This window comes from Mauremys mutica, chromosome 14, assembly GCF_020497125.1.
Source record: "Mauremys mutica isolate MM-2020 ecotype Southern chromosome 14, ASM2049712v1, whole genome shotgun sequence".
In the NCBI taxonomy this organism is placed as follows: Eukaryota; Metazoa; Chordata; order Testudines; family Geoemydidae; genus Mauremys; species Mauremys mutica.
In genome coordinates, this window is record NC_059085.1 from 28,312,135 (window position 1) to 28,337,025 (window position 24,891).

Below are 24,891 nucleotides of genomic sequence, written 5' to 3' on the forward strand. Positions count from 1 at the left end.
GATCGGTTGGCAAGAATTGGAAAAATGAAATTTTCAACGTAAAGCTGAAACGATGAAGGAATCGCAGTCCAAAGGGCAGGCTCCTGTTACGTCTGTGTTCTAATGGAGTGCAGATGCTACCCAGTGCTGGCAGGTAATCCATTCAGAACTCTAGAAGCTTTTGCAGCAGCAAATCTCTCTCTTGGGAAAGTAGATAATGAAAAACTCAGGGAATCTTTAACATTTTTGGTGTCATACTGTTCTGCAGGTGTTTTGCCTTCCACCGGCCAATGAATTGCACCAGTATTATCTACACCAAAGGTTGAAGCTTTGCAGTTGGGAAAGGTGAAAGATGTTGGAGGCACTGGGCCAAATTTGGCACTCACATAAATCTCATATAACCTCACTGATACATAATCATGATTGGTGTAATTCTACTCTAATGGAGTTACACCAGGGATGAATTTGGCCCATTGGTGTCACTGTGGTTGTGTGGGTATGAATGAAGGCAGAGTTTGGGCCACTAATGTTTATGTTATAATTGAATAAAGAAAAGATTTAATGATAGTTTTTTAAACTTGTATTACAAAAAATCCAGTGTTGGTTTGTAAGAAACCTCAATGAATAAGCACTTTTACCATTTTAATGTTAATTATATTTATTTGGGGAGAAGAAGTTGATGGTTAAATGATGGCCCCGATTCTGCTCCTAGTTAAGTCAAAGGAAGTTTGACTCTTGATTTCAGTGGGACCAGAATCAAACCCAGGCATCTATTGTTTCATGTTAAGAATGAACAACTCAGTAACACTGAAATGGCCAAGTGTGAGATTCTGCGCTCAGTTATGTGGAGTAGATCTGGAATAACTCCACTGAGGCCAATGGCTCAAGGCTTTTTTTACTTGATTTCTTTCAAGTTTCATCCAGTTGAAGAATGGGAACCACATCTCTTAAGTAGCAGATCTATTGTAGTCTTCCTTCCTTAGTGATCCTGCCCTGTATATGACCCTACCTACCAACAGCTCATGGAAGGAGGGTCTTTCTTTCTTTGGGAGTGTAGCCATGGCACACCTCTCATGAGCCCTCCCTTTCGTTGACTAAGTTTCCCCCCCTCTCATCCTGCAGTAGTAACAAAAAAAATCCCCATTGGGAATTCCATTTGGGTTGTGTCTGTCATCCTCCGTCCGCTCAGATTTCCAAACAAAATGATCCTAGACATACTGGATGTGGAAATAAGGACCATGTTGGTTGTATTCTCTCTCCAGACTATGCTATTACAGATCATTCTGGACATGTTCAGTTTCTTTAGGTGAACAGTTGGAAAAAAATTCAATACAACTTAGCCAAATGTAAAAATAAAGAGGAGCATTATTAATGTACCAGCTTAACTCTGATTCAGAAATATAGATGGATAGGGATAGACTCAGCTTTCAGAGCACCAATGAGCAGAGAACAGTAGCCATCTGGTGTCTGCAGTAAATGGAATTCTCTGGGCTAAACTGGGATAAAATAGGGACACTACTGGAGGTGTGAGTTACATGTTGGGCATAGCCTAGTGTAACATGCACATTTGGTGTTCAGGAGTTGTGCAGAATTAGTATAAATTACACACCAAAAGGATGAACGGATGGACTGCAGCAAAAGCAACTAAGGGAGAGAATGTAAGTTAACGCGTGTTTTCCTACTTTAATACCATCCTTAGAATCGTAGCTTACCCAGCTGGTGTACCGTGCACTTGCTTTGCCCACCCACTGAATGCCCAGCGAATGCGAGTTATAGCGCTCTTCTGCTGCACTGCTTTTGTGACTGACTGACAGCTACGTCTGCACCCAGATACCTAAGTGTAGGTCCCATTTACATCAGAGGGACTTGTACCTGTGCAACTGAGGCAGAATTGGGCTCAACGTGTAAAATTACATTTATCCTCCCACTGAATTTGGCCCCATATATAACTGAGTTGCTACTGGAAATCTCTGAGAGTTTATGCTCTGCTGTGCTGAAAAGCATCATAGGAGAAAGTTGCTCCTCTAGTGTATCTGTGCTCAAAGAATCAGAAAAAGGTATATGGCTTGATTGAAAATGGAAGGCTCTAGCCTTACACACCAGCCATACCCATACTCCTGCCTGAAGCTAGCTAGCATATCAGGAGAACATTTACTGAGCACCGTTCACTTGTTGAAATAAGGAGCTCCGTGCAGCTCCTAGGATCCAGCCCCTTCCGCCTGCTAGGCAGCAAAACTGCACCAGGCAGTACTAGGGTTCCTGTACACCTGCAGGGGATGGGCAGGGACAGGACTTGCACCAGTTAGGTACACAGGATGAAATTCTGGCACCACTGAAATGGGGGATTTGCCAGTGACTTCATTGGGGCAAAGATTTCACTCACAGCTCCCATTAACATTAAAACAAAACTAATATCTTCATGTTCCCCAGCTTCCCAAAGGGCCCAGCAGTGCCGTGTTAATGGAAGCTGTGTGTAAATCTTCCAGTCAGCTTTGAGAATCTTAATCATAATGTTTAATTATCTCCTGCGTAGATGAAAGTTTCTGTAGTAAAAAAGAAGAAAGTTAACCTGGTTTTGGAGACACTACAGATGCAGCTTGCTATTCTTTGGGTGTATGTTCTGGGCCTTTATTGCTCCAGATTGGTTTATTTAAAGGAATAGCAGTAATAGGTTTGTAAGAGGCAGGAATGCTTTGTTTGAATTGTGCATCTTCAGATGTAACTTGACAGGTGCTGAGTGCCCTCAGCTGCCACAGAATTTGAATGGAGATGTAATTCCTGCGGGATAGGGCCCTCTGGAGACTAGGGAATGTGAAGATGGTAGTTAGAGGATTTGGGTTGTTTTTTTTTTAAATCACTCCAATACTGATTTTTACACCCCAATTTTAGAGTAAATTCTCTGTTAATGAAACATAAAAGACAAAGAACTCATGAGGATCAAAGTGGAGCAGTGGGGACAGTGACATTTAAAATGATATTTTTAACAGATGTAAGTTTTTGTGGGTTTTTTTAATCTTTACTAATTCCTTGAATAAAAGTGCAATTAGGATTGAATTAAAAAGAGTCAAAGAAAGCAAAAAGATCAGACTCTTATACTGGAAAAAGCAATTTTGTTGGAAATCAAAACATCACATACTTAGTCATTTGAATTTTAAACTGATACATTTAAAAGGAAAAAACAAGATGAATGATCACATGTACGGTACCTATTATACACATACCATAAAAACAGAACTCAGTTGGAGCTGGCTGGATTCTGTTCTGCTTACTCTTCCTGACTAATACCTTACTCTCCAAACACTCCTACTGAACGTAATGGGACTACTCCCAGAGAAACGTCCTAGTCAGCGGGAGTAAGGGTAGAAGAATTAATTGTTAATTTACATTACGCTTTGCAAACATAGAGCCAGATTCTGATCACAGTTACACCAGTGTAAATCCAATGTAAATCCAATTCTATCCATTGAGTTACTCTGGATTTACACCAGCATAACTGCAGTCAGAATCTGACTGACAGAGCAAGTCATGTTCTTTGCCCTAAAGATCTAATAGTGTAGGGCCACATTCTGCAGTCAGTAACACCAGTGCAGCTCCATAGAAGCCAGCGACGTTTTACTGGTGTAAATTAGAGCAGAATATGGCTGTTGTTTTAAACAATACTACTGGGGTGAGTGAAGCCCACCCAGCTAAGTTAGGGTTGCTGAAACAGAGTTCAAGGGGGTTGTTAAATAGATGTAGGTCATTGGTTTGAGTGGGGCCCCTAAGTAGTTCCAGACTGTTTTATGTGGCTGCTCAGTGATCTCCAGTAGATGAAATAAGTGGATGGTCTTAATCCAGTTCTCAGTGGACTTGTGTCCACATCACGGAAACCTCTATGATAACTGACATCCTTGCAGCAAGGACAGAATGGACCTGAAAACTGAACAACTATTTTATTCCCATAAGTGGTCTGTCCAAGCCAGGGCTGAGGCTTCGTGGAAATGCAAGGTGGGATTGCTTGCACGACTGTAGCCCAAACTGCAATGCACCTCCTCTGTGGCTTAACAAAAGGACGTTATCATTAATTCATTTAATAAATACATTTGTATAATAAAAAAATATATTTTGGAATAAGCAGATCATTTTCCTGGGTTAGATACTCTTTCTAACCCATAAGTGGTTGAGCCCTAAGTGAGATACAAGGGAGGAGAGGGTGACTATGCATATGTTACTAAGCTACAGCTTAACCCATACAGCACATTTATTTAAGTATCAGTGAAAAATGGAGGGTAGTTTTTCCACTTTCCCTATTATGAAGATTATCTAGAATTGTGGAATGATGCTAGCGATGTGCAGAGGACAGAACTTTTATGGAGACGTGCAACTTCTCCCTGTAGTTCAGAGTTATACTTTATTTTGCGTAGAGTGCAAATGTAATTGATGTCTGAAAGCTAAATGAATATAGCAGAAATATGGGGTATATCCAGAATGTGTGCCTTTCTGTCTGTTGGTTTCTCTGCTTATCCAGCTTGTCAGTATGGTTACACAATGAAAGGAATGAGAGAGTCCATAATACAGCAATTAACATACTACCAACTGTTTGTTTAGGGAAGTTTTTTTTATAGCTGATAAAATAAACTCATAAATATACAATATCTAGTTTAATAAGGCTTTAGGACTGAATTTGCCACCTTTACTTACATGAAGTAAGAGGTATGGAGGCAGGGAGGGATAGCTCAGTGGTTTGAACATTGGCCTGCTAAACCCAGGGTTGGGAATTCAATCCTTGAGGGGGCCATTTAGGGATTTGGGGCAAAAATCTGTCTGGGGATTGGTCGTGCTTTGAGCAGGGGGTTGGACTAGATGACGACCTGAGGTCCCTTCCAACCCTGATATTCTTTATGAAGTGGTGCTTTATTTTGTGAATAGTCCCACTGATTACTGCATGCATGAAGAATCAGGCCCTTAAAGAACAAATATATACTATTGATCAATTTACAAACATCTGAAACAAATTCCTGATGACTAGCTAATTCTAGAGGGCCTAATTCTGATCTCACTTACACCGATGTAAGTTAGGAGTGAAGCCTGTAGATTTACAACAGGGTAAACCTGGTGGAAATGAGATCAGAACTGGACTCTCAACTAACTTCCCTTAAACCCTGGTCCTTTAGCCATAACATCTATCACTTTGCTCCTTCCTTGCACCCTCAAAAGGCACGAGTACAAAAAAAATCATCCTAGAACCTTAAGAATTACTTAGCTTGGTGAATGGTAATGGCTACATTGGATTATTGACTTTTAAAAATACATGTTGATAATATATATATACCAGCTCTGATCTATTGCAAAAATAGATATTCTTGCCTGCACAGCAAAATATAAAGTATTAAATCTAGGTAATAGTAATAGATCCAGTAGTTCCTCTAGGTGCTTAATAGTTAATGAGTGTAATATCCTTCAAAAGCACTCCAGTGTGAGCATATGGCTCAAAAAACTCCTATGGCATTCCAGCGTCAAAGTTAAAAGGCAAGAACACAGGCTTATAGAAATTAGAGATGGATAAACTGCTTACCTTGTAGGTTGTCTTGTCCTCCTCCCTGAACTGTACAGTATATTCTCCAGCGCTTTGTCCACGTCAGTTTTAAATAATGAAAGATAAATGTTCTTGGGTTACATTTTTTTTAAAAAGCCTAAATTTTGTATCTACAAATCAGGTTCCATATTTAGACCTTTACATTTGGCCATTTATGTCTGGAGTTTTTTATAGATGGGATTTTTAAAAGTGCCTATGACGTAGGCACTCAAATCCCATTGACTTCCAATAGAACTTGTGCACCTAACCCAAAATTGTGGAATCACAATGAGAGGCTGAGTTTGAGATTCTTGAAAGTATGGCCCTAAATTAACTAAGCATATTTGCTGACAGGAGAGGAGGTAAGCTAAACCAAGTGACTGCTAGCGAGGGTGAGTGCACAATGGATATCAGTGGCAATATAGCGTTTGACACTTTCCCTCCAGGCTCAAGAAAGCCTCTCTTACCTTGGCTGTATAGTATCATGGAAAATCTGAGTTGCCAGTCTGCACTCAGGATGTAGAAGCCCATCTGTGTGCCCATCACATGGTTGGGGCTCCATGGTTAGGGAGGTCACGTCAGCCCAAGGATAAGAAGGAGAGTCATATCCAAGTGACAGCAATCGCTTGGCAAATCTGCAGAATTTCAGGTGGAAAGTCAAGTGAGAGCTCGTGCTGACAGTTTTGGCATCAACTTGTCCTTTGTTCCCCATGGCTGGAGCCTAGGGAGCAGCTCTGGGCAGTCATGCTGTGACAGCAGCTCTCCATGAGCTGTGCTGCCAGGGAGGGGCCCCTTGGACCAGTGCAGAAGGACTGGCCCTCCCTGTCGGATTTCCTTGCAAATTTTGGGATGCAGGCATCGTTGGAAAGCCCTGGCCTCTGTGGGCCCACAAACCACTCTCCCTGGTAGAATGATGGGCAGGGAACATGTTAAATCTGCTGAGTAACTTTTAACATCTCACAGCTTTTAGTACAAGAGTGTGATGTATTAGCTGTCTGTTTTCTGCTACTGTTTTTGTTTATGGAGCAAAGGACCTAATTTTCAACTTAGCACCGAGGGTTAGGGGCATAGGTGCTTTTAGAAATCTCCCTATTTAGGTATATAAATACCTTTGAAAATCAGGCCCTGTCTGTAAATGATTGGTGTTGGCAGGATGGCACAGTTGGAGCTGAAACCCCCACCTTTGGGGTTTCATACTTTCCTTCCCCAATCACAGTATAAAAACTAACAATAGACTTTTTAGGAAAAAAATTTAAAACAAAATTCTCTCCTGCCCTGACACTCTAAGTGCCAAGTTTCAGCCTGAAGCAAGTTTATATAGATCTGAAAATAAGGGTTTGTAATGGAACCTGTGGCAGAACCTTCACGGTGGCACACAAGTGGCACCTCTATGAAGCAGCAAGGCTGAGTGTTTAGTCTCTGTAGCATTCCAAGGGCTTATGCCCTCGTGCTCCTTTCCCCTCACAAGAGTGGCTGTTCATCTGGCTGCCATAATTAGGGCCCTACCAAATTAACGGTTTATTTTGATCAACTTCATGGCCAGAGGGTTTTTAAATTGGTCAGTTTCACCTTTTCGGATGTTTATATCTGAGATTTCACAGTGTTGTAACAGTGGGGGTCCCAACCCAAAAGGTACCTGGAGGTGGATCTGATTCCCCTCCCCTCCCCCCCCAAGTAACTGTGTACGTGAAGAGGAAGTTCTGAGTCCTGTCCCTCCCCAGCCCTCTGGGATTGGTGGCTGCGGGGAGATCAGACCCACCTCCACAAGCGTTCTCCAGCTGCAGGAACCTCTGCGGTTGCTGCCCAGCCCCAGAGCTTCCTGCAGCAGGAGGAGGCATCCAGAGGTGGGTCTTATCTCCTTCCCTCCCACCCCCACCGAGAGTGACTGTGCAGGGGAAGGACAAGTCCTGTCCCTCCCCAGCCAGGACTCACAGGTAGAAGTCCCCAGCTGGGGCGCTCCCAGAAGCGAGGGAGAGATTGGATCCACCTCCACAAGCCTCCTCTAGCTGCAGGAACCTACTGGGCTGCTGCTCAGCTCCAGAGCTTCCTGCAGCCCCAAGTCCTGTCCCTCCCTAGCCTGGCCGGGACTTGCACAAGCCCCCCTCTGGGGCATTCCCAGCAGTGTGGGGGAGATCAGATTTCATGAGGGAAGGGCTTATATCACAGGCCGTGACACCTTTTTCACGGCCGTGAAATTGGTGGGTCCCTAGCCATAATGGGAAAAGGTTTTAAAAGTCCCGATCGGATCGGTAAGAGCGTGTGGAAATATGCTACAGCTATCCAGGGGAGCTGGTTTTTCCTATTGAGCTTCATGCTAATCTAGTTGAAAGATAAAATGATGAGCCAGATTCAGAAAAGGTGGTGCAGAAAGGTGTAAGTGACATCTCCACGCTTCAGCTAAGCCCCTTGTATGGCTGGGCATAGAGGAGGATGTGCTCTAGCCAAGGACAGGAAGTACTTTGCTCCCTCAGAATTCTCATCATGGCGCCAAAGCAGGCGGCACTAATTCAGTATGCTCCTAGGCCACCCATGCCTTCTCCCTGGCAGGTGCCACCTGCTTTTCAGGCAGTGTGGGACCCATTTTAAACACCCCATAATAAAGGAGGTTGCAGCTGCTTTTCACTATCCCAGCTCCATTCCCCTGATAGCCTTCTGCCACCGGGGACTCCTGCGCATAACCTGGAGTGAATCTGGGTCTGCCTCATTAGTTTTATAATAGACAGAGTAAAAATGTGGAAAAAAAAATACTGTTGGAAACATTGAGCAGTACTGCTCAATCCTGGAGCCAAAGTGTGATCTTGTGGTTAGAACATAGGACTGGAGGACAGGAGACCTGGGATTTACGCCTGGGTTAATTCTGTTACACTTACGCACATTGAATAGTATCTTACTCTGCCAGCAGTCTCTCACTTTCTTCAGTGGAAATTAATATTCTCAAATGGGATGCGTGGCAGAGTGAAATGCTACTCAACTACTTTCTGGTCCTGTGTGCAAATCACTTAATTTCTCTGTCTCAGCATTCCATCTTCAACACAGAAATAATATCTACTGTACTTACCTTATAGGGGGCTTGTGAATCGTAGATTCTTTTATATGAAGTTTGTTGAGATCCTTGGATGAACAGAAGAACAGCCATACTAGGTTATACCAGTAGTCCATCTAGCCCAGTATCCTGTCTTCTGACAGTGGCCAGTGCCAGGTGCTTCAGAGGGAATGAACAGAACGGTTAATTATTGAGCGATCCAGCCCGTCAGCTAGTCCTAGCTTCTGGCAGTAAGTGGTTTAAGGAGTTACATCCCTGACTGTTGTGAGTAGTTGCCATTGACTGACATATCTTCTGTGAATTTATCTAATTCTGTTTTTCATTCCAGTTATACTTTTGGCCTTCACAGCACCTCTTGGCAAGGAGTTCCAGAGGTTGACTATGCATTCTGTAAAGAAGTACTTCATTTTGTTTGTTTTAAACCTGCTGCCTATTAATTTCATTGGGTGACCCCCTAGTTCTTGTGTTGAGTGAAGTAATAACACTTCCCAAATTCACTTTCTCCACACCATCCATGATTTTATAGATTTCTATCATATTCCTCCTTTATCATCTCTTTTCTAAGCTGACCAGGCCCAGTCTTTTTTAATCTCTCCTCATATGGAAAGTGTGCCATACCCCTAATCATTTTTGTTGCCCTTCTCTGTACTTTTTCCAATTCTGATACTTCTTTTTTAAGCAACCAGAACACCACGCAGTCAGTATTCAAGGTATGGGGTTACCATGGACTTACACAGCAGCATGATGATATTTTCTGTTTTACTATCTATCCCTTTTCTATTGGCTCCTAACATTCTGTTAGCTTTTTTGACTGCTGTTGCACATTGAGCGGATGTTTTCAGAGAACTATCCACAGTGACTCCAAGATCTCTTTCTTGAGTGGTAGCAGTTAATTTACATATAGTTGGGATTATTTTTCCAATGTGGATTACTTTGCATTTGTCAACACTGAATTTCATCTGCCATTTTGTTGCCCAGTCACCCAGTTTAGTAAGATCCTTTTGTAACTCTTTGCAGTCAGCTTTGAACTTAACTATTTTGAGTAATTTTGTTTTGTCTGCAAATTTTGCCACCTCACTGTTCACCATCTTTTCTAAATCATTTCTGAATATGTTGAACAGCACAAGTCCTGCTATTTACCTCTCTCCATTGTGAAAACTGACCATTTATTTCTATCCTTTGTTTCCATTCTTTTAACCAGTTACTGATTCATGAGAGGACCTTCCCTCTTATCTGAACAGCCTTTGGTGAGGGACCTTATCAAAGGCCTTCTCAAAGTCCAAGTACACTATTAACAGCTGGATGACCTTGATCCACATGCTTGTTGACATCCTCAAAGAATTTTAATAGATTGGTGAGGCATGATTTCCTTTTAAAAAGCTATGTTGACGCTTCCCAGCATATAGTGTTTATTTGAGTGTCTGATAATTCTGTTCTTTACTATACAATCAGTTTGCCTGGTACTGAAGTTGGGCTTACTGGCCTTAATTGCCAGGATCACCTCTGGAGCCTTTTTAAAAATTCATTAGCTACCATCCAGTCATCTGGTACAGAAGTTGATTTAAGCCATAGGTCAGTGGTCCCCAACGCAGTGCCCGCGGGCGCCATGGCTCCCGCCAGGGCATTTATGTGCGCCTGCCTAGTGCCCAGCATGGGAGAGAAGCTGCGGCCCAGCGCCTGCCGGGGACAGAGACCTTCGGGGCTGCAGGCTTCATTCTATGTTAAAATAAGAATAATAAATATATTTGGACCAGCAGTTTAACAATGTTTTACTTTTTTAAAATAAATAAGATGAAAACTGTTTATGATATTTATTTTGTAAAAACTCCTTAATTTTTCTTACAGGTAGATAAAAAAGAGCAAATTCACATGGTAAGGTGAAAGAGTAATTGCTGAATAATTTAATTAATACCTTTTACATGTAAAATTACCCTTTTTATTTAATGGATTCATATATTATGTATATTAAATATGATGATTTTCGTATTATTTAATGTACAAATACAAAATAAGCCTTGAAAAATTGTTGGCGCCCGCCACACTCTTCTGAAACCAGGAATGTGCTACTGGCCACAAAAAGGTTGGGGACCACTGCCATAGGTTATAGACTATAGTTAGTAGTTCTGCAGTTTTATAATTGAGTTCCTTCCAAACTGTTGGTTGAGAATCATCTGCTCCTGGTGACTTATTACTGTTTAATTTATTAATGTGTTCCCAAATCTTCCCAACTTAGTCTGGGACAGTTCCTCAGATTTGCCACCAAAAAAGAATGGTTTAGGTGTGGGGATCTCCCCCACAAGGTGAAGACTGATGCAAAGAATTCATTTAGCTTCTCCGTATTTAATTTGTCTTCCTTAAGTACTCCGTCGGTACCTTGATCATCCAGTGACCCCGCTGACTGTTTGACAGACTTCCTGCTTCTGAGGTACTTAAAGAAATTATTGCAGTTAGTTTTTGTGGTTTTAGCTAGTTGATCTTCAGATTCTTTCTTGGGCTACCTTATTATACATTTACACTTGACTTGCCAGAGTTTTTGCTCCTTTCTATTTTCCTCAGTAGGATCTGACTTCCAATTTTTAAAGGATGCTTTTTTACTAACTGCCTCTTTTATGCTGCTGTTTAGCCATGTAGGCTTTTTTCACCCTCTTGCTGTTTTTTTAATTAGTTTTTTTACATTTAGTTTGAGTCTCTATTATGGTGTTTTTAAATAATCTCCATGCAGTTTGCAGGCATTTCACCCTTGTGAGTATTCTTTTTAATTTCCATTTAACTAACTTACACATTTTTGTGTAGTTCCCCTTTTTGAAGTTAAATGCTGCGGTGGTAGACTTCTTTGTTATTTTTGCTCTATGAGGCTGTTAAATTTAATGACATTAGGGTTGCTATTACCAAGTGGCTCAGCTATATTCACCTCTTTGACCAGATCTTGTGCTCCACTTAGGACTAAATCGAGAATTGCCTCTTCCCTTGTAGGTTCCAGGACAAGCTGCTCCAAGAAGCAGTTGTGGATATTTATGTGCTAAGCATTACTGTATGCTTGATAGCAGGGATTGACCTATGCCAGATCATGCTAGTACACTGCACTAACACTTAGTCCTAGGTTCTGCCCTCCTATTTCCGCTATAGCAGTGCCTTTTCCCTTCCTCTTTCTCCTATGTTCTGCTTCCCCACCTCTACTGCTCCAACTCCTTGCACAAGCAAAGCAGCCAAGTACAATTGACAGACTCCTTATCAAGTGCAGAGAGAGCTTCAGAGATCTTGTCAACTTCACTTTGCCACTCCGCTTACGCTTGGAATAAAACAGCAAGGTGTGGAAAAGCAGAGGGGAGCAGCAGGTGCAGAGAAGAATAGAGCAGCGAAGCAATAAAGGGACTTTGCGCTTAGAGCACAGCCAGAATTTCTTCCCTTACTCCCTGCATAAAAATTACAAAAAGCCACATTTTAAAGATAATTTTCTAAATGTAGATTCCTGACTAATTTGACAAAGGGCAGAAGAAATATCTACAGAATCCATTTTTAATAAATGTAAACAAATAAATTATAAATGACAAAAATATTACTGAACAGTTAAATATTCATAACATAATTACTTAAATTAATATTTTTAATGCACTACTTGTGGTAAAGAGTCTTACTGACACTGCCTAGATGCTTTGTTAACGAACTGTGTAGGAGCTGGCAAAGTGGGCGTGATGAGTGGGGAATGTTGGACTTGTGGGTGTGGCATGTGTTGTGGATGCTGGGGAACTGTGAGCATCACCAGGAGAATTTTGGAACCTGAGAAAAAAGTAGCCACAGTTTTGTTTTTTCACATCAGTGTTACAGACGCCCCCAGTTTGACCATAAGTCTCATGTTATTTGGTATTTTTCTTAAAGCCTCTTGGAGTCAGATGATATGGGGCAAATCTCAGCTTTCTTTTTAAAAAGAGCCCCTTGTGATAATGAAGAAAATCTTGAAAATGTGACTCTAAAAAGCTCAAAAAGCAGATGGCAGGAATAAAAAACTCCTCAACATTTATTTTTAAAATGTCATGATTTGTAAGCCAATCTCATGATTTGGGGGGGGGGGGGGGCTGACTCATGAATGCCGGGAGTTGACAGTGCTGCCATTGCTCAATAATGACCTCTTTGTTAAATTAAGAAACGATTTCTGACAAGCACCAAAAGGAGTTTAGTTTGGTCTTCCAGACCGAGAGTTGGTGGGCAGGGTTACTGGCGTAAAGTGGTCTGAAACAGAGGGTCCGTAGATACCTAAAAGCACTAAACTGATTCTTTTCATTTCCAAGGAAGAAAGAAAAGAATTTACTGGTAAAATTATTCAAATGTGGGTTGGCTGGCTGGTTTGTTTACTTTTAATCTAATAAAAGGAGATCTTAATATCCCTGTTAAATCAGTATAAAGCTGGAAACTCCCCTTTGGCATTTTGGCTGAAAATGTAAAAGTCTTTAATAAAAATAATGGAAGTGCAAAGAAACCATAGAAATAGAATCAGCAGGTGTCATTCGAAAAGTGAGGAAGAGTAGTGAAAAGTGTTTGATCCAGGGTCAAACTAACCAATAGGCCCACTAGGCCAGAGCTGGACCACAGCCATTTTGTGGGCACTGTTCTGCAGAGGCAGGTTTGGGAGTAGCAGGAATAAAGGAAGCTAAGTGAGGAGCATCTCACTGGTCAGCACGTGCTTAGCATCTGCTGCGTGCTGGCCATGCAAAGTGGAAGAGCTGCCTTGCAGTCAGAGCAGGCAGTGACGAGGCAAGGCTGGGAAGAGGAGCCGTTGAACCAGCCAGCAATGTGAAAAGTACTACAGAAAAGTACGCCCAGCATGTCTCAGGAATAAGGGGGAAGGGGAAGCCAAGCACAGAATTCTAAGGCCTACAGAGTTGATCCAGTCTGGAAATGTCTTTAGTAATGAGAAAGTATAATATTACTAGAGAAGACATGTAGAAGTCTTTGGAAATACTAAATAAGATCTCAGTGCTGGAAACTTTCCCACCTCCCCTAGTACACCGCTACCTCGATATAACACCACCCGATATAACACAAATTTGGATATAACGCGGTAAAGCGTGCTCCGGGGGAAGGGGGGCGTGGGGCTGCACACTCCGGTGGATCAAAGTAAGTTCAATATAACACGGTTTCACCTATAACGCGGTAAGATATTTTGGCTCCCAAGGACAGCGTTATATCGAGGTAGAGGTGTATTTCACTTTCTTGAGCTCTCTACTCACTTCCAACCATCAGTGAAAGCAAGTGGTTTCTGCTGAAGCTGGCTTCATATCATTTTGCCACAGATATTGTGGTGATGAATACTACTACTTACAACAGTAATCATTGGTGGATTGAACGTCAGGAGGTTCCTTGTGCAGTGCAAGCCATGCTCTCCTGCCACCTTTTCTATATCCCTTCCTCTTGCTTTCCTCCCTGTGAATACAGACATGTCAAGTCTCACTCATTGGGTGTGAGACTCATTAGCATGCTCACACCCTAACCCTAAGCTTATCTCACTCATTTTGAGTAAATATATAAAGATTTAAAATTACTACATTCGGGGCCTCAGGCACAGGGCTTCGAGCTTGGAAAGCTGCTTTCCAAGCTTGTGTACTGTGGTAACCATGGAGACTGCAGGCAGGCAGGCATTCTATATGGGCAAGAGAGTAGGCGGTGCATGTGCATGTAGGGGCGGCTTAGCCACTGGGCCAACGGGGCCTGTGCCCAGGCGCCCCGACCAATTGGGGGCCCCCCAGAAAAATGGGCATGCCCTAATCCACTCCACTCGCCTGGCGCTCCTTCTGGGGAGCAGGGGAAGCCCCCATGCCCTGACCTCGGACCCCGGCAGGATGCTAGGTGGCGGGACCGGCCTCCACTTGCTCTGACCCAGGGCCCCACAAACTCCTAATCTGCCTGCGTGTGTGGTCAAAAAAAATCTGAGTTCGCCCAGAAAATGACCAGGACTTGATCAAAAGTTTGCAGGTTCTGCAAAGTACAGTTCAAAATTTAAACCACACATATCTTCAGGGATCTCCAGCCATCCAGGCTTTTGTTCCAACCAGCAAATAACTGTTTTTATTAAAATCCACCGGTTTGCATTGTATATAAAATTTTCATGTGCCCCAGGCCAGTGGTTCTCAACCTTTTTTAAATTTGTGGATCCCTAAAAAATTTCAATTGGAGGTGCAGCCCCTTTTGGAAATTTCAAATGGCGATGCAGACCCTTGGAAACTATTGTCTGTATATATAGTTGAATGCTGTTCAGTCAGTTTTCAGTCTAAATCTTGCAGACTCCTTAGACATAATCCATGGACCCCCAGGGGGCCACGGACCACAGGTTGAGAACCACTGCCCTAGACTTTAGTATGAATTAGGACATTTAAGCGTTTCATGTGCAATATTTAGCAGTTTACATTTTAAAACAAACGATTAAGCGCAGGTTGGATTAAAAACCTGGACTATTGGATGTCACCAAGGATCAAAGATGAGCATCCCTGTCTTAAGCAATGACCTAACACGCCACCTGGAAAGTCTCACTCTTTGGCCTTGAATCTCACTCTTTGGGACTGTAAATCTTACTCTTAAGGACAGCCAACCCTTGGCATCTCTGTTTTATCTGCTTGGTGACGTGCTTGAACCACAGTGCTAAGTTGCTAAAGCCCTGAGGCTTCTCCACATCCCAGTGTCCCAGGAAACAGCACATCTCTCCAGACACATGACCCTCTGTTATTGTATAGTTATATGCAGATCTGCAGTTCTAGCAGCTGTCTGGTCTTGTAAAGGACACAGATCATTCTTGTGGTTTCCAAACAGGCATCTTGCACGTTGACTCTCATTTGCCTAAATTGCAATTTATTTGCTACGCTATTCCTTTACTGGACAGGCTGCAAACCGTTCCTTTCCATACTGTTGCAGGCTTTGTTTCATCTCTTCCAAAATGAGGCCTACCTGAGTAAGCAAATCAACTGATCATTCTTTCTAATGTGCAGCTGTCGGTAAGCAGGCTCTTCATGGCTTTACAAATCACCAGCAAACGTGTCATGCAACCCATGTTCCTGCCTTCTTTGCTGAATTCACCATGTGCTCCAGAAATGTTGCTCCTTCTAGCAGATTTCACAAAGGTGTCATTTGCATTTGTGAAATAATTTAGGAGGATAAATCCTTTCTGGGTGCAGCATAACATACTGCCATTGAAGTTTGTTCTTGGAGCATAAGAGCCTCCTAAAATGTCAGGTAAATCCTTAATCATTTTTTCATTCTGTTTTTGGGGTGGCAGTTAAGTCTTTCAACACTCTGTGAGTTTGCCAAGCAGCAAATTCAGTAGTGAAGAAATACTGCTGAAGGCAATCCATACCAGCCTGAAAACTCGCCTTTTGTTTTCTCTACAATAAAAATCCTGCACTGCGCTAAGCACAGCCTAATTGGAAATCCTTTATCCAGTCCTCCCTACGTCTCTTCTTTGTTGACAAACATTCCTCTTTTTATACTGAATAATCTGAAAGCAGCCATTGGATTTCCTTCAGTGTGCCTTAAAACTCAGAAGGGTTCCCAGGGGTAAGAGATCAAAGCTGCAGCCTAGCTGTAAGACAGCAGTCTTCTGTAGAAGCTCTCAAAGCTACTCTGTCACCAAGCAAATTAATTCAATAAAAGTGCAAAATTGAACATGAGTTGTTGTATCAGGATACCTCTTATTCTTTCCAGTTAAACCGAGAGCTGCACAGATACTCAGTTGGACTCCTTTAGCCCAATTGCTTACTTTGTGAAGGAAATTAACCCTTTAGTTAATGGGCTAAAATATAACACTGTTCAAAGCGTATATTTAACCTGTAACAACTAAAGCAGATACCCCTGGTAACTTCTAGTAAAATAACAATTAGAAGAGAAATAGTGGAATAACTATTACACGAAAACAAGACCTTTAAACTTTGAGAGCTCATGGAACGATGGGTTTACACTGAATAAACACTGCAAGGCAAACTTGATTGCTTTTTGTGGTCGATTTGCAAAACTAGAGGTTGAAGGAAATGCAGCAGATGGGTGGGACTTGGATTTTAGGATACATTTGGTATATTTTCATCATTCAAATCAGCTACGATGCAAACACTGGCACATGTATTGATACTGACTGAAGGATCGTAAACACAGGACAAAGAAACAGCAAAATATGGAGTCAGGGTAAGGGCATAGGATTTCCAGTGAAGTATAGCAGATAATTTTATTAGGTTCATTCTTATTTAATATCTCCATAATTAATATAGAAGACAGTAAATGGGACATTAATTAAATTTGCCGATGATACTAAGTTAGAAAGAGCTGGAGATACCAGATTTAGGTGCAACAGTGGAGAGCAAAGTGGACATAGATTCGCAGTACAATGCAACCTCAGAACAGGCCTGTTCAGATTTGGGCTGCAGACACAAAGGTATCCATCATAGAACGTGGAGGTGCTAGCTTCTCTAAATAGCTCTGGTGCAGCAGCGCCTGGCTTACTGCAGTCAGTTCTGGGCACCTCATTGTCAGAGAGAGATCAGAGAGTTCTGAGAGAAGCAAAAAGATGAGGGGCTGGAGAGATTAATTTATAAGGAAGGGTTGAAAAGGGACTATGTACAGTATAGCTTGGTTAAGGGGAGAGTTCATACAAATATTTGATGCATATTAGTACCAAGTTGTGGGAAAAAATTATTTAGGGTATGCAAGGGGTACAATGGGGAATAGTGGGAGCATAGGTAAGCTAACTAGAGGGGGGAGATTTTTTAACAGTGGAATCTAGAGGACCATAAACTCGTCTCTTAGCGAAATAATGGAACTCCCGTTGTCTGGGACATTTAAAACAAAATGTGGCAAAACACTCGTAACTGCAGTAGGAAACGATGATTATCGGGGAGATGGACTCGATTACTTCATAGGTCATTTCTGTCTCTGTCTTCTATGATGCTGCTTTCAGGAATTGTGTGTGTGTGTCTGTCTGTCTGTCTATAAATTGTGTTATTTCTCAAGGGAAGACAAAGCATATTGTAACCAAACAGTCATTTGTAAGTTTGGGGAGGATGAAATCCCAGTCAGGCAATGCCCAGGTCTCTGTATGTAGAGTAGAGTATATTGTTAACAACTTAAAGGAGACAGAAGTGGGAACTGGAATGATGGTCTCATTAAAGAGGAAATATTTAAAAATTTGCATTTTGGTCAGGTTTATGTCTAACCAATTAGCCACCTGGCATAATGTCTAAATTCCTTTTCTTTGGCAACCAAACACGTAAATGACTTCCCTTTGTATGCCTCATCTGGTGAGAAATGACTCCTCTTGGAATACTGGCAACAGCACCACGGCCTCAAGTGGAATAGTTGCAGAAGCTTGTATGGACCATTCCTAGCTGTGCAAAAACTAGTTGTCTAAACCATCCAGCCACAGAAGACTAAATATCTAGCACTGAGGGGTTTATGTAACTAACATTTGTTAATTTAAACTGCCTTCTCAAAAATAGAAATATTTTTTGGCAAATGAGAACTGACCTGGTGAAAAATGTACTGACCACAAGGTCAGCACACTTCAATTCAGGATAAGCTGTACATGGTAATTAGGAACTTATTACATACTTAGTGCCCCACATCCATATCAGCTATGCCCAGCCTATTGCAGGGCAAAAACCTTCTAATCTAGGCAATACTCCTGGCAAAATTATGGGCCCTATTTGCAACCTTTATTCTGATCAATGAGAATTTACATGAGGAGCAATTGCGAGATCAGTATAGATCTATGTGTGTGTTAGATGTTACCTACATACACGTGTGTATATATGTAACATCTATCTTTACACACATTTTCCTTTGTCACGATCAATGAGAATTTTACATGAGGAGCGGTTGCGGGATAGGGCCCTCTCTCCATCAGTATAGATGTATGTGTGTGCACATGTGTGTGTTACATACACATATGTATGTATGTAACAGCTATCTTTGCGCACATTCTCCTTTGTCACAGAGTTTACAGAATTAAGATACTGCATTATTATTGTTATCCTTATGCAAGTTGAACTGAGACAACTGAATTGGCTGGACTGTTTCTAAGCCTTCAGGATCTAATGAAATTTTGTCTTTCTTCTACCCATTTTTCTCTTTTCTTTTTTCAGAATAAGTCGTCTGTTTAATGGCACAGAGCCTATTGTCTTGGACAGTTTAAAACAACATTATTTCATTGATCGAGATGGTGAAATTTTCAGATACATATTAAGTTTCCTAAGGACATCTAAACTGCTACTCCCAGATGACTTTAAGGTAAGTGAGGCCATGTCTACAATCCATTTTTTCCTCATTCTGTCATTTATTTTGGTGTCGGTTTATTTGTGTGCTTGACCTAAACACAGTTAACTAAATGTTGATGTTTATTGTTAGAGTTTTTAGTAGTTGTGTATTACATTGGGGACGCTATGATTTAATAAATGGACCAGTGGTTGTCATGGATACCATAAAAAGTTAAACGATGAAGCTCAAGGCTAAATCAGTTTTTCTAAACTAATTTTATTTTCTCACATTTTTAGCTTATTTATCAGGGTATAACAACAATTAAGAAGCGGCAGAAGCAACAGCTAACATTTACCACAGTTTAATGTTCAGCACCTTAAAGAAATGTTTTATATTGGATAGCTACAGCAATTTAAGTTGCATAAATCTAAATTGGTGATTTAAAAACTCCTCACAATCTTAAATAAACCCATGAGGATTTCTATTAGACATAACTCGTTAAAATATTTTGCTTTCAAGGAGTGATCCCTAACACAGATTGTGAAAGGTAAAGTGCTCTCAGGAGAATACAATTTATTGAGGGGATTCTATGGAGCAATACGTTTTGACTGTTTGGTTGTAGATAATGACAAGTTTGCTAATTCTGGATGGTTGAGTGGTGAGACAATCTCCTCCTAGGTGATTTATTTATATTTGGGTTTACAAAAACTAATGCCCTGATATATCCAGGCACGTGCCCAAAAATTAAAAGACAACAGGATACAAAACATAGTGTACCAGGTCACTGATGCCACAATAAAATAAGAATATATCCCCATTTGGCGTTGGCAGACATGCCCCTGGAAAGGGGAATGCCCCTAGATTTTCAATAAGATTTCAGCTTTCATAGAATCATAGGGTTGGAAGGGACCTCAGGAGGTCATCTAGTCCAACCCCCTGCTCAAAGCAGGACCAAACCCAACTAAATCATCCCAGCCAGGGCTTTGTCAATCCTGACCTTAAAAACCTCTAAGGAAGGAGATTCCACCACCTCCCTAGGTAACCCATTCCAGTTCTTCATCACCCTATTAGTGAAAAAGTTTTTCCTAATGTCCAACCTAAACCTCCCCCTCTGCAACTTGAGACCATTACTCCTTGTTCTGTCATCTTCTACCACTGAGAACAGTCTAGATCCATCCTCTTTGGAACCCCCTTTCAGGTAGTTGAAAGCAGCTATCAAATCCCCCCTTTCTTCTCTTCTGCAGGCTAAACAATCTCAGTTCCCTCAGCCTCTCCTCATAAGTCATGTGCTCCAGCCCCCTAATCATTTTTGTTGCCCTCTGCTGGATTCTCTCCAATTTATCCACATCCTTCTTGTAGTTTGGGGCCCAAAACTGGACACAGTACTCCAAATGAGGCCTCACCAGTGCTGAATAGAGGGGAATGATCACATCCCTCGATCTGCTGGAAATGCCCCTACTTATACAACCCAAAATGCCATTAGCCTTCTTGGCAACAAGGGCACACTGTTGACTCATATTCAGCTTTTCGTCCACCGTAACCCCTAGGTCCTTTTCTGCAGAACTTCTGCCCAGCCATTCGGTCCCTAGTCTGTAGCAGTGCATGGGATTCTTCCGTCCTAAGTGCAGGACTCTGCACTTGTCCTTGTTGAACCTCATCATATTTCTTTTGGCCCAATCCTCTAATTTGTCTAGGTCCCTCTGTATCCTATCCCTACCCTCCAGCGTATCAACCACTCCTCCCAGTTTAGTGTCATCTGCAAACTTGCTAAGGGTGCAGTCCACACCATCCTCCAGATCGTTAATGAAGATATTGAACAAAACCGGCCCCAGCACCGACCCTTGGGGCACTCCACTTGATAGTGGATAACTAGATGTATAACTAGATAGGGTGAATAATTTGGTCATGATGGAGTCATTCCTCAAATGGGAATCATCACTAGTTTTGAATGGGGAGTATAACCATTTCCCCAACCTAAACCAAATCTCAGCCATTGCTGGACAAATAAGGTATTTTTGTTTTTTATATAGCAAGAATAATCTTACATGGCCCTGGCTCCAAGGAATTTACAGTCTAAATTGGCCAGACAGCAGAGTGCAGGCACATAATATATGATGTGAATGGGGACTGGAAGATCTGGTCTCAAAGCAGTGGCAAGGTTTTGGCTCTCGTAGATTATTCGTTGAAAGGCTTTGCACAAGAAATGTGGTCTTCAGCACTCTGTGTGCAGAGAAGGTGGTTGTTTGGTGCACAAGAGGTGGATGGTTCTGAGTGGAGTGTGGAAAAGAGGGAGACGACTATAAATGGAGTAGTTGGGGTGGAAGAGCAGAAAGGCAGATGGGGAAAATGAGAGAAGAGCTGCAGGTAGGAGTGGAATTGGGCCAGGACCATAAAGCTAAAGGCCGCAAGCTCTTTGTGCATGAAGAGAAGGAGCCAGTGAAGGGATCTGAATAGAAAAGGGACATAGCACAAATGGCAGGAGAGAGATGATTTTAGCAGCATATTTGGGATAGACTGGTGGGAGCCAGCCAAGGAGAACTGGGAGGAGGAGACTGCAGTAATTGGGAGAGAGGATCAAGGCATTGTAAAGGGTTTGGGAGGATGGATTTTAGAGTTGCTGTACAACAAGAACCAAGGGGATGTGAGAATGCGTATCCTCAAAGTGTACACCAGCCTCAAAGAGGCTGCGGCAAGGCTGGAATTAGAACTCGGGCATTCCTAGCTCCAAGGACCATGCTCAGTCCACTGTTCCATGCTGCCTTTTTGGATGGAGTTATGGTATTTTTATTGTATTCCCCCCTGAGATAGCTCTAGAGTAGACCCCAGGGTAATTAAGGCTCAGAACAAAAGCAAAGTATTGCTAGGTAGGGAGTAACTCAACCAAAAAATGCACAGAAGAATACATTGCAAAGCTATGCACTGTAAAACTGCACTGTAAACAGTTTTGACTTCACAGAAATCTTGTAATTTTGCCAGTGTGATTAAAGTAACAGAAGACAACAATCAGAGGCTGCAAATGGAATCGTTTGGTGTTTCTAAATGCAAAACATTATTTAAGGTATAAAAACCTTACAGGTTTTCCAGTGAGACTTGCATTCAATGGTTTTTATGTCAAACAAAGCATTGTCAAGTGTTTTGAATATTTATTAGTTTTTACTCCTTTAATTTAATCAAGTCATTTAGTAGCCTCAAGGTTAAGGCAACTTGCTTTTCAACTTGAACTGCTGCTCAGATTGTTATTTTGGAAAGTTTGGAATGTTAGTACCACACCAGTGTTTGTGTGTTTGCTATTTAAGTGTTGTTTTCAGACTGAGTTAACACTGAAATGCAGAGAAAGTGGAGTATGTGTTCCTAGGCTAGTGATTCTTTATTATCAAGTTTGACTGGTGTGTTTACGGTGAATATTAACTACAGTTCCAATTACTAATAAGACAAGACTTGAAAGTATTCTGCATCTGACAGGTCTCCCTCCTATCAGCATTCCTAACAGATTATACAGTGTTCATGTTTTTGTGGATTCTAAGCAGTGTACAGAGTGATGCTTTAGACTTTTTTTGAAATTATTATTAATTGCTGGGCTTGATTTTCCCTTGCATCCAAGCTCTGCTCAGCACAGGGGATGGAGGGCAGACAGGGAGCTGGTTAGAGATCCCTGATTCTGCACCAGCTCAGCCTCAGGGAGTCAGAGCAGCTAGGGGCTGCTCTCATTTAAGCCACTGGCCTCAGGTCCATAAGGGGAGGTCTACACTGCAATTGAAAACCTGCAGCTGGCCCATGCCAGCTGATTCAGGCTTGCAGGGCTCGGGCTAAGGGGTTGCTTAATTGCAGTATAGATGTTTGGATTCAGGCTGGAGCACAGGCTCTAGGACACTGAGGCGGAAAGGTCCCAGAGCTCGAGCCCGAATGTCTACACTGCAGTTAAACAGCCCCTTAGCCTGAGCCCCACAAGCCTGAGTCAGCTGGCACGGGCCAGCAGTGGGTTTTTAATTGCAGTGTAGACATACCTCCTTTGGTATGCTCTCTGTGTCAGGGAGGAGTGGCTGGATTTTTGCCATCCTCCAGGGGAATTTTCCCCTGGCCATTTGCAACCAGAATTTAGCCCTTTGTATTGCTCAGGGCCCGCTATTTATACTCCAAGTCCCCAACCAAAAATGGGGCCCATTGTGCCAGGCACTGTACATACACGCAGAAGGATTAGGTCCTGCCCACAGAACTTACTCTCTGAATAGACAAGACCAGCAAAGTGTGGGGAGTGTTCTTGTTTCTATTGAACAGGAGAAGCAGAGGCGCAAAGAGCTAAAGACGTACCCATGAAGTCTGGGGTAGAACCTAGAATGGAACCCAGATTGCCCGTATGGCACTGTAAGCACAAGGCCAGCCTTTCCTTTACCTTGATAGAGCCTTACAATTAGTGTGGCCAAGTCTAACATTGTTTGATATCAGCTTAACCTTACTTAATGACCCATGGTAGCAATATGCAGTTGAGCATGGAACTGGGAGGGAACTCATTCAGTGACCAGAGATTCATCTCTCTGTGCTGCTACAGGAGCCTAGAACGGTTGAGGACAGAAGGCAGTAGGCTGCCCCCTCCAAACAAACACAACTCCAAGGGACATCGCCATTTCAGACTGTGCAGAAGAACAGGTGATACATCCCCAGCCAGCAGTAAGAGGGGCAGATCAGGCCCTTAGAGGTATCTTACAGCTTTTGGCAGCCAGCTCTTTACTCACTGTGAGTAGAGATTAGGGTGACCAGACAGCAAATGTGAAAAATCGGGACGGGGGTGAGGGGGGCAATAGGAGCCTATATAAGAAAAAGACTCAAAAAACGGGACTGTCCCTATAAAATCGGGACATCTGGTCACCCTAGTAGAGATTTATTCCACAAGTAATCCCACTGACTCGCTGGGCTAGAACCGAGCTCTGATTTCTCCACCCCCAGTGAGATGTAACCATCGAATCTAAGAGGTGACCATGACCTTTAGCAAACGTGAAATCTGCAACAGATTATCCAGAACACTTTTCTACTAGATCACGAGCAGAAAGATAAAGTGTTTTGTAGAAAGGCAGAACGCTGTCTCTTAAGAAGATTTGTTGGTCATTCTCTCTAGCTCTAAACATTGTCCTGGGTACCGAGGAATGGCCAGTTGGCTTGTGTGTGCATGGCCCACTGCCCACTGTACATAGGTTCCCTGTTTCAATTGATATAACAGACCTATACCATTAGTTCACTCGGTAGAAACAAAGGTGAGGAGTTGTGATTCCAGAGGGGATTGATACAACAGCCCTGCCAATAACTAGCCAGGACTGAGAGGTCTGAAGCTGCAGTTCCCTGAAAAAGAGGAAAATCACATGCACACAAACACACTTGCTGAACGGTCCCTTATATTGCTTCTCATCAGCCCCCCCGCAGAACTGTGAGACGGGCTGAGTTTTCTCACAAACCTTCCAGCAGTGGGAGCCACAACAGCCCTCCTCTTCTGCCGAGACCACCATCAGTGTCCCTCAGAATAGTAGCTGATAGGAGGCATGTGCTGAGTGGTTTAGTTCAGTACCAGGGCTGGATTTAAGGGCAGGCGACCGCCTGAGGTGCCAGGCTTGGGGGGCTCTTTGTTGTTAGCGACAAAAGGGAAAATAGAATGTTTGAAGTTACATGTTCCAAGTATTCCATATGTGGCTTCATTTTTCACTAACCTCCTAGAATGTTCTGGACCTTTGTAGAATCTCGTGGAATCTTCCAGACTTTCTGAGAACGACATTTTCCTTGAACCTCCTAGAATGTTGTCAGCCATGCCCTTGCAGGTCTATAAGAGGCGGGACATTGCCAGTCAGTCTTGTATGACAGGGATAAATCATGCATGCAAATTCTGCATCGAAGTCGTGAAATGGGCTACAAATGGAATAAAAAATAAGGTATTAAAAAGTTTAGCAAATGGGGGGAGGGCACCAGTTGGTCTAGGGCCGGCCCTGTTGAGCACATTTCCTCCGTCTTCAGACATTACGGGCCATATGCGACCAGAACACAGTGCTGGAGTCCAGGCTGTGCACTGGGTATCACAGGAAGATGGAGGGATGGAAATCCTCTCTGGCGG

The 24,891-nt window shown here is 42.5% G+C and overlaps 1 protein-coding gene and 1 long non-coding RNA gene across 18 annotated transcripts in view; one reads left to right on the plus strand and one right to left on the minus strand.

The window, feature by feature from the left end:
• Nucleotides 1-24,891, plus strand: part of KCTD15 (potassium channel tetramerization domain containing 15) — a 67,317-nt gene that overhangs the window by 28,019 nt on the left and 14,407 nt on the right. For all 16 annotated transcript variants that reach the window (XM_044987354.1, XM_044987340.1, XM_044987337.1 and 13 more), the window contains one exon: nucleotides 18,689-18,833. In XM_044987354.1, coding sequence (XP_044843289.1) covers nucleotides 18,689-18,833 — 145 coding nt within the window. The remainder of the gene's footprint in view (nucleotides 1-18,688; nucleotides 18,834-24,891) is intronic.
• On the minus strand, nucleotides 5,831-24,357 carry LOC123349361. Of its 2 annotated transcripts, none has more exons than XR_006573509.1 (3): nucleotides 24,245-24,357; nucleotides 8,592-8,735; nucleotides 5,831-6,168 (listed from the first exon to the last, which is right to left on the minus strand). It is a non-coding gene; the product is annotated as an uncharacterized LOC123349361 (long non-coding RNA). The 2 variants fall into 2 exon arrangements; XR_006573510.1 differs by lacking the exon at nucleotides 24,245-24,357 and adding an exon at nucleotides 13,894-13,923.